Genomic DNA, 9,795 nt, shown 5'->3' with positions numbered 1-9,795 from the left:
TTAGTAAACCCCTCCAAACAGACCCAGCAAATATGATTTCCACATTTGCAGTTTACATGATTACACCCCTCTACCTTCTCTATCGTGTATCCACAGATTAGGCAGTTCTTCACATGTTCTTTTCCTTTACACCATTCCTTCAGTGACTTATCTGGGTCCTCCTTGAACTCCCTGTATCTCTCACACGTCATGAAAGGATGAGATTCTATGTGGCACTTGGTGCATATTCTGCTGAACAAGATCCACATACAAACAACCCAACAGGCAACTCAGGGTCAGCAACTCTGTATATGGAGGGGCAATCTGGAGTTGGACAGAATTTGTATTTGCCCCCACTACATGCCACAAAGGCACCAATCGATGCTTTGAATAGATCGTCCAACTGTTCCTTTGAAAGAATAGATCTCAAATCCACCAACAAGATGGGGCTTCCACATCCCTCACGAGTGCAGCAAAGTGGGGACCCATCCCGGGTGCGTATTGCAGCTTCCATTTGGTCTATCAAACACAACCTGCAGAACTCGTGTTCACAAGCCTCAAGCTTGTGGCCATCTTCCACCTCACACAAACAAATTGCACATGTGGTTTCTTCTTCATGCATCTTGACTGGTTTGCCACTCAAATCCTGTACAATCCCAGCAATTATATTTTCAATTTGGTGTTTCTGTTCCATGCTTCCTAAAACGGAGAGTATGTGCCGGCGAACATTGAGCTTGAACTCTGCCCCAGCCACCACTTGCTCGAGTCCATGCAAATCATGTCCAAATAGTCGGACTACTTTCATGAGATTATGTGGCATCTCAGCACCACGGAGGTGGATCTCATGTTCCTTTTCTCTGTGAGGAGCTAAAATCGACTCCACCAATCTCCTCTCAACTATAGCAATTCCCTGTAGAGGTCCAAAAGCTCTAAGGCTCAGGTTATGCTTATCGAACAAGATGTATGTCCCTGTCTCTCTCTCTCCAGTGACTTCAATAGTTGGACGCCTTCTTGCGTAAAAAGCAGTTGGAGCACACTTGATGTGAAATCCGCATGAGTGATGGCTTTTCCTTTCATTAGCTTCTCAAAAGACAATCGACACTGTGCAACAGTACGCATTGCAGAAGAGGATATCTTCACCCGAAAGGACCCGCTTTCAGTTCTTTCCATATTGATCATTACATCTGTAAAACAGTAAATGAGACAGCTTTCAGAACCATAATTTTATCTTCCTGTTTCATAACACCAAATTTATTTTGTTCAGATCAAGTTTTCCAGATTTAACAAGTCATTGCAAAATCATGAATAAATTCTTTACTGTGCTACAGATGCCAGTGATTTACCTAGTAGGAGTATCTACACCATGACAGGGCAATAACTATTTCAAAAAAAGTATAATGCAGAATATCCTTGAAGTAACTTTCCAGCAGTCGGCAATAAGTTTAGCACTAATGACCTACTGCCGAATAACAAAAAAGAAAAAATAAATAAAGACGTCGTCTCCCAATTATTTGCATCCAAATGAAGATGAATTTTTCACTATTTTTTTTTTTGATATTTCAGACTTTGATGGTAGCAATCCATGTTACTTGGACATAGACACAGGTGTTGATGTGGGACACGGCCACACACACATATATATAAGGAAGGGGGACTGTCCAACCAAAGGAAGGTCCAAAGTCTACAACCGATGATAATTGATGATGTTCCTTCTCTTCTCTAACGATCGAGTTTTTCACCGATAGGACTTTACATATTGGACTTTAATCATTCATTCTGGATTATGAATGTTCGATGTTTAGATGTGTTTTTTGAAAACACTAAAAATCAACGGCCCACAAAACTTTGTATTATAAAGTTTTAAATGCAGTGTGAGCCCTCAATTTTGAGGGGGCCGATTCCCCTCCCTCTTTTCTTCTTTTATTGAAGAAAGGACGAAACTGGACTCAATCAACCCAGACCAGGTCCAGTTTCAAACAGTTTTGAGTTTGGTTGACCACACCCAAAAAAGTTCGAGTGCACCCAGACCCGTGTTCGTGTCCCACTGCACTGAGTTCCGCACCACGTCACGTCAATGCGGGTGAGAGGGGTGCTTAGCCGAGTCTCTCTCTCTCTCTCTCTCTCTCTCTCTCTCTCTCTATATATATATATATATATATATATATATATATATGGGTAGGTGCTAAATGAAATATGCTTAAATGATACATGCTAAATGGGTTTTTCAGGTTTTTTTGGTTTTATTTTTGAATTCTGACCATACAGATGATGTGATCTGTGTACTTGATTTTATAGGGATCAGCTCTTGAAGTGTTTGATTCCGATGCATGGGCGGGTTTTTATAAAGTTTGAAAAATCAACAGTCCAATAACTTTGTAAATTTTCAAGAATCAAAATATCATTTTTTCATAAAAAATACATGATCCAGGTGTAGATTCCTCATAAATCGACCATGCCCAACATATTTATGGGCTCAGAACTGCAAAATAAAATTATGGAAGAGCAGAAAAACACATTTAGCACCTATTGTTTAGCATATTTCATTTAGCACTTACCCATTACTATATATATATATATATAGAGAGAGAGAGAGATGGAAACCTACCAAATGAAACATGATAGTGGATTTCCGGTGTGTTTTTTTTCGAAATTCCGGCCCCATAGATGTGTTCAGCACGACTAATTTACTAGAAATTGACACTTGGATCATGCATTTTGGATGAAAAAAATGGTATTTGGAGCCTCAAAAATTTATGAAAATGATAGGCTGTTGATTTTTGAAACCTTATAAAAACTTATTCATGCATCAAAATCAAATGTTCCAAGAAGTGATTCCTATAAAAACAGAGCATATAGATTATATCTGTACGGTCAGAATTTTGAAAAAATATGAGAAATTCATGAAAATCTAATAGCATGTTTCATTTAGTAGCTTTTGCATTTTGTAGGTTTTCATTTCCCTATAATATATATAACTATATATATATATAGAGAGAGAGAGAGAGGAATGAAGACCTGCTCACTAAAAAACACGAAGTTGGTGAAACTTGAGCATAGCTATGGCACGTGAAGAGAAGAACCTTTGCTTCCTTTTTTAGACACCTCATCTGATTATGGACCCTTCATACAACCCCTTTCCTTAATGGAAAAGCCTCCATTCTCACATGCCAAACCTACTCACTAAAACATGGACTCACCTATGATCAAATGCACCACTTCACTCAGGTCTGCCAGTTGACTGGACGAGCGCCCGGAGGTTCTAGGCTCACGGTGCAGTAGGGATGCCGAAGATAGTTGGTGTGTCATCAGAGGTTACCAGACAACGTCGAAAAACAACTACAAAGTCAGAAAACCAAATCTCTGTAACTATGAATAGGGCTCGAGTACAATAAAATGGGTCGTGTCGCTAAGTATCTTTGATCGTCGATACAAGATCACCATTGGAAAGATCTTGATGTGTAGTATGCCAAAAAGTACTCGGCTCGCCCGAATTCTGCCAGAATTGACCGAAATCTTTGCTGAAAGTTGAAACTGCACCACTAGTAGGTAGGTTTTCATTCATCTAATATATATATATATATATAAGGTGGTAGCTGCTAACCACTGAGCTAAATGGGATTTTAAAGGGTATTTTTCATGTTTTCCTTAAATCTGACCATAAAGATGTGTTTTACATGCTTGATTTTATAGGAATCGACTCTTTGATCATTTGATTTCGATACATAGGTAGGTTTTTATAAGATTTACAAAATCGACAGTCTAAGATTTTTCTAAATATTCAAGGCTTAAAAAATCACGTTTAGCATTGAAAAACATGATCCAAGTGTCATTTTCTAGTAAATCGACTATGTTGAACACATTTGCAAGGTCAGTTTTAAGTAATATATAGGGAAAAAACATATGTACAGGCTTTTGAAGGATTTTCCTTGCATTACTTAAATTTATCGTACAGATGTTTTTGACACAGTCAATTTGCTAGAAAACAACACTTGGATCATGTTTTTTCGAAAAACATGATTTTGTAAGCCTTGAATATTTAGAAAAAACTTAGACCGTCAATTTTTTAAACCTTATAAAAACCTACATATATATCGAAAATGGACGATCTGAGTGACGATTCCTATAAAATAAAGCATGCAGAACGCATTTGTATGGTGAGATTTAAGAAAAACATGTGAAAAACCCTTCAAAAGCCCAGTTAGCACGACAGTTAGCTACCATCGCACTCTCTTTCTCTCTTTATATATATGGGGTAATGTCGAATCCTCCACTAAAAAATGCAATAACTTTATTCTTTTCAACTTTTTTGCACATTTTACCCACATATGTGAGCAATATATCAAGTTTAACAAGAACTAACCATTGGATCATGTTTTTCTGATACATCAGATTTTACGAGGGTTAAAAAAGCAATGGCTTATAGTGTACTAAATTTTCAACCCTCAAAAAAGCATATTTTTACATCGAAAAAATGTGATTCAAGCCTAGATTCCTACTATTTTGACCATGATGAACACATCCATGTAATCAAATTTAGTCAAAACAACCTTCCTCTATGAGTTCCAACTAAGAGGTTCCTTACCCACAAGGGTAGCAAAGGTATCCATAATATCATAGTTGGCAAACCCGGCGAGTCGACTCGAAAATCACCCGAGTTGACCCGGATTGGACCCCAATTGGGTCACTGATTCAGGACTGCTCATCCACATGCCTCTTATGTGTTTTTTCATGCATTTTGTGATTTTAATGCATAATTTTCATAAAAGAATACTTGTTATAAAGAATTATATGTTTTTAATTCATAAATATTAACAATTATGTATAGTTGAATACTTATATAGCTTAGTCATTGATGTCATGTGCTAAATTTAGTGATTATACAATATGAATTTTGATTCTTTTCGTATCTTAACACTAGAAAATGTGTAGTCCTAACTCATCTGAATTACTGAGTCGACCTGCTAACTCGTGAGTCAAGGGTTGGGCGATCCGACTCCAAGTCACGAATTTGCCAACTATGATATATATATATAGGAGAGAGACAAAGAAAACTAATTAAATAAAAAGCAAAACTATTTCAAAAAAAAGAAAAAGAGGGAGACATCCTCACTTCTCTCTCCCCTATATGTGTCACCGTACAATTCATCAAAATTGTAAAAGAAAAAGAAGAGATAGTTCTTAAATCAGAGCCTAGTTGGAGCAGTTAATGAACATCACCTCATGTTGGGACATTGCAAGTTTGAACCCCAATGGTATGGTTGTATAAGTAATTAACTGGTGGGGTTCTGAATAACTCCAACTAGACTATAAAAAAAAGTTCTTAAATGGGACTGAGCAAGGCTCGACTGTGGTAATAGTGAGGGAAAGACTTTTTACCGACTAGCTTGACTCCTTAATCAAGAGAGAGAGAGAGAGAGAGAGCTTTCTATATAGTAGAGGGGCATGCCGACTCATTTTCATGTAGTTAGGACCCCGTAAAATATAGAGAGAGAAAATATGGTTTCAACAAGATTGAGACATTGGGACACTTCGCATGTAATACATTCAAAAGTGTCAGGCATGCAACACCAAGTGTCATTTTTTCTTGGACACTTCTATGTTGAAAAATGAAGTGTCAAGCAGTGTCAGTGTCGATATCCAAGTGTCAGACACTGAGAAGTTGGCCCTCTAGAAGTGTCATGGTAATATAAGTGCAATTAAGGAAGAGTTAACAACTTTACAAAGTCCCAAGAAGAGGCAAATTAAGAGACCCCGCAAGATACCTCTATAATGAAATACGCGGAAGCACAAAACACAAGCCACTAAAGGCTTACAAGATCACAATCGTACATGTGCACATGCACAAGTCCACTATGGGACAATACAAAATCCAATACGACAACAACAATAAGAACAAAATATAAAAAATATAATTCTTTTATTGATCAAATGCTTAATACAAACATTAAGGAAACAAGAGGGGTTCCCCCCCTATATATACACATAACACAACTTAAAGGAGAGGCCTTTGAACTCCATAGAGTTGTTGTTATGACCGTTGACAAAAGGAAAAAATAAAAAGATAAAAACCTAAACAATCTTCCCCTAGTGGATATTTTATTAAAGAGAAAATGACCAAAATACCCTTGACTCAAAAAGTAAATTACAGACATACAATTTATTTATATATAATATATATGTATACTATTTTAACACCCCCCTCACGGTTACGGTGTAAACACCGAAAGTTGGTTGAGAAAAAACAAAAAACGTGGAGTAATAAAAGCTTTAGTAAAGAAATTTGCAAGCTAAAATTCTGAAGTGACAAAAGGCAATTCAATAGTTCCTCTTAATACTTTATCACGAATATAATGACAGATCATCTTAATGTGCTTGGTGCGCTCATCGAAGGTATGGTTGTTGGCAATATAAATTGCACTTTTATTATCATAACACATCTTTGAAGGTTTGAAGATGTCGAAAATTATAATGAAATAAGAACAAGAACAATGGAGTGCCTCTTATGGGCTTACAAGAGCACAACCAAATCACAAAAGACCACTTATGGGTCAATCACATAAGCACATACACATAACCCACACAAGGGCCAAGAGAACACATAAAAAATACAGAGAGTTGTATTACAAAATGCTTAAGAAAGCATTGAGTTTACAAGAGGGGGAATCCCCCTATTTATACATATCCAAGGCCTTAGAGGGCCATTGGGACACTCTTCAATGAGTAGAAATAGAGCCGTTGGGGAGGTCTCAACGACTCTCCATCCATTTTACATGGATGCCCTCGAGAACAACCTAAATTCCTACTTTGTACAAAAAAGAAATAAAAGATTATTGTGCCCCTAATGGGCACAACCTATTATGAATCTGTGAAAAGACAAAAATACCTCTAAGTATTTGCCTATTACAATAAGAAAATAAAACATACATATTAATATATACATGGTGTATATATTAATATGTATATATATATATATATATATATATATATATATATATTACTATCATATATATGTACAAAAATATATATGCACATATGCATATCTTAACACCCCCTCAAACTCACAGTGCCACAACTGAGGGTTTGCCAAGGAGGAATTGAAACCTGACTGACGTAAGTGCTTTGGTAAAGAAGTCTGTTAATTGATACTCAGGTGGTACATATGACAAAGTAATGTTCTTCTTCAAGAATTCTTTTATGACATAATGACAATCTATTTCGATGTGTTTGGTTCTCATGAAAATAATGGTTGTTGACGATGTAAACTGCATTTTTGTTGTCACAACATAATATTGAGGGTCTCGTTATGTGAACACCCAAGTCTTTCAGTAATTGCTTTAGCTAAACTAACTCAAAGATAGTGGTTGTCATAGCTCGGTACTCTACTTTTATAGAGGACATACTTTTTATTGTTTCTTGCATTTTCACGAAATCAGTGAATTCCCTACAAAAACAGAAAAACTCGTAGTTGAGCGACGATCATTCACATCCCCCCTTTAATCCGAATCTGAATCAGAATATGTAATAACTTTTAACAGGGAGAAAGATGATAAAAATAAACCCATAATTAATAGTATTTTTATATATCTAATAATCCTCAGTATAACACCCATATTATTGTAGTGAGACCATGCTGAAATTGACTAGCAGAGTGGATGGCATGTGCAATATTAAGACGAGTAATAGAAAGATAAGACAAAACTCCAATCATTTGCCTGTAAGGAGCTGGGTCCTTCAAAGGTTTTCCATCATCCTTCATCTTTACATTGGTGACCTCTGGAGTATCAACTCATTTTTTCATTTGATAGTCGTGACCGTTCCATGGTCTTTGTTGTATATTTAGTCTGTGACAACGCCACTTATATTAAAAAAAAGTATAGTAAAAAACCAAAATATCTCATATCAAAGTTGGCTTTGAGCACATCTTTGATATGACTAACTCCCTATGTGATAATCATGTCATCAACATATAGAAGTAATATCATCATTAACAAACAATGTAGTGTCAGTATAATAAAATTTAAATTCAAGTTGTGTCATCATACTATTGAATTGATCATACCAAGCTTTAGGAGCTTATTTTAGACCATACAAAGCTTTTCATAACCAAAGAATTTTTTTCATGTGTTAATCCTAATTCTAGTGGGGGGTCCATGTAAACATCCTCATTGAGGTTCCCATTGAAAAATACATTTTTTTACATCCATTTGGAAGATGGGCAATTTTTTTATTGATTCTATAGAAATAAGGGTTCTGACAGTGGTCATTTAAGCAATTGGAGCAAAGGTTTCATTATAGTCTACTCCGTACTCTTAACTATATTCTTTGGTTACTAGTCTTTCTTTATATCATTCTAATGTCCCATCACTTTCGGTTTTAATCTTATAAACTCATTTGCATCGTATAGTTTTCTTTCCTTTGCGCAATGTTTGAATTTTCCAAGTTTTTGTTTTTTCTGATGCTTCTAATTCATTATTCATTGCTCTAATCTATTATTGATGATTTTTTGCATCATTGTAAGATGATGGTTCTACGTACGAGTGTATAGCCATTAGACATGCTCTATATTTGGGTTCAAAAATCCTGTGCACTTGGCGAGCTTGTTGTTCGCTGAACCAAAGCATGTGAACGTGCACGATTTGGAGGCCGCCAAAAAAGTCTTTTGTTTATCATTTTATCTTGCTTGTATATAGATGGCAACCAATGAAACCATGACTTTGGTTTGACATCCCTTAAAGGCTGAAAGGAGCCACATTAACTGCAGCTCTGTTTCTATGCCTGCAGTATAAAACTCCATGAGTACTCCCACTGCAAATCGGTGATAATTTTCCATTGGCTTCATCCTTGCGATAAGGGATACATGCCTAGAGCGTCGAGATCTCAACATCTTTCAACTTAAATGCCTTAAGTCGACCCACCTAGCCAAGTATGTGGAGCGCTTGTGGGAAAGGATGAAAAAAATTAGTAGAAAAAAAATAGAACTATTATGATAAACACAATCTAGGGCCAGCAATTAATTACCCTACAAACATAGGAACGAGAGATGTTGATGCAGGAGGGCAGGGTCAGCACAAGGAAAACGACGGAGACGTTTCTAGTGTCATTGGTCGACCGGGAAAATCACATAGGGAGGGACTGTTTCAGTTAGCTGGGTTTTCTCCCATTGAATCTTTTATAACTGTTCTCCTCTCCTTATTTCTAGATATGAACCCCTACAGAAACGGAAGCACATCCCTTGATTGTCTCGTATTCTGCTCTATCCAAGTAAAAGATAAGATCCACATTGAAAAACAGTTGAAAAAAGATTTTTTACCAAAATCAAGTTTTACGGAAAGTTTTAACTCAAGTAACTACATGTGGCCACTAATGCCTGAGTGTGCCATTTCCCACACTCACACCAACATCTCCCATTTGGCCATGAGAGTCTAATGTATATACCATGGTTCTCATCTCTCTGACTATTTGGAGTTTGAAATTTTATTATGGTATTGTCATGATATCCAAATCATGACCACATTCCATTTCTTAGCATTCAAGGAATTCATCCATTGTTATGCTATAGGGGAACCATTTTTCATGTATAAATTTTCAAACTCCATATGTTGCCCACAATCATGGAAAGCAATCCGTTGGTTCTTCAAGCTCCAAATAAATATGAAGTGACTCACCAGACAGTATTCATGGCTGCTATCGCTTAGCCATGTGTGCTTCTTAATTAAGAAACAATGACTCCAAAAATAATTGAAATTTTCAGTATCCTTGCTATAGTAGGCACCAGAATAGCTTTTATTTTAAACAAATCAAACACAGTTATTTAGT

At 36.4% G+C, this 9,795-nt stretch overlaps 1 protein-coding gene across 1 annotated transcript; it reads right to left on the bottom strand.

Moving 5' to 3' along the window:
• Nucleotides 1–205: 205 nt before the first annotated feature.
• Nucleotides 206–7,735, bottom strand: LOC149846937 (ATP-dependent RNA helicase DEAH12, chloroplastic-like). Its single transcript, XM_089992920.1, has 3 exons — nt 7,606–7,735; nt 1,015–1,163; nt 206–889 (listed from the first exon to the last, which is right to left on the bottom strand). The coding sequence occupies exons 1-3, from the start codon at nt 7,733–7,735 to the stop codon at nt 206–208; spliced, it is 963 nt and encodes a 320-aa protein (XP_089849046.1).
• Nucleotides 7,736–9,795: the final 2,060 nt, after the last annotated feature.

The sequence above is a fragment of the Nuphar pumila genome, chromosome 2 (genome assembly GCF_984573655.1).
Source record: "Nuphar pumila chromosome 2, dmNupPumi1.hap1.1, whole genome shotgun sequence".
In the NCBI taxonomy this organism is placed as follows: Eukaryota; Viridiplantae; Streptophyta; class Magnoliopsida; order Nymphaeales; family Nymphaeaceae; genus Nuphar; species Nuphar pumila.
The sequence above is the reverse complement of the archived record's forward strand: the minus strand, read 5'-3'. Positions and strand labels throughout refer to the sequence as shown.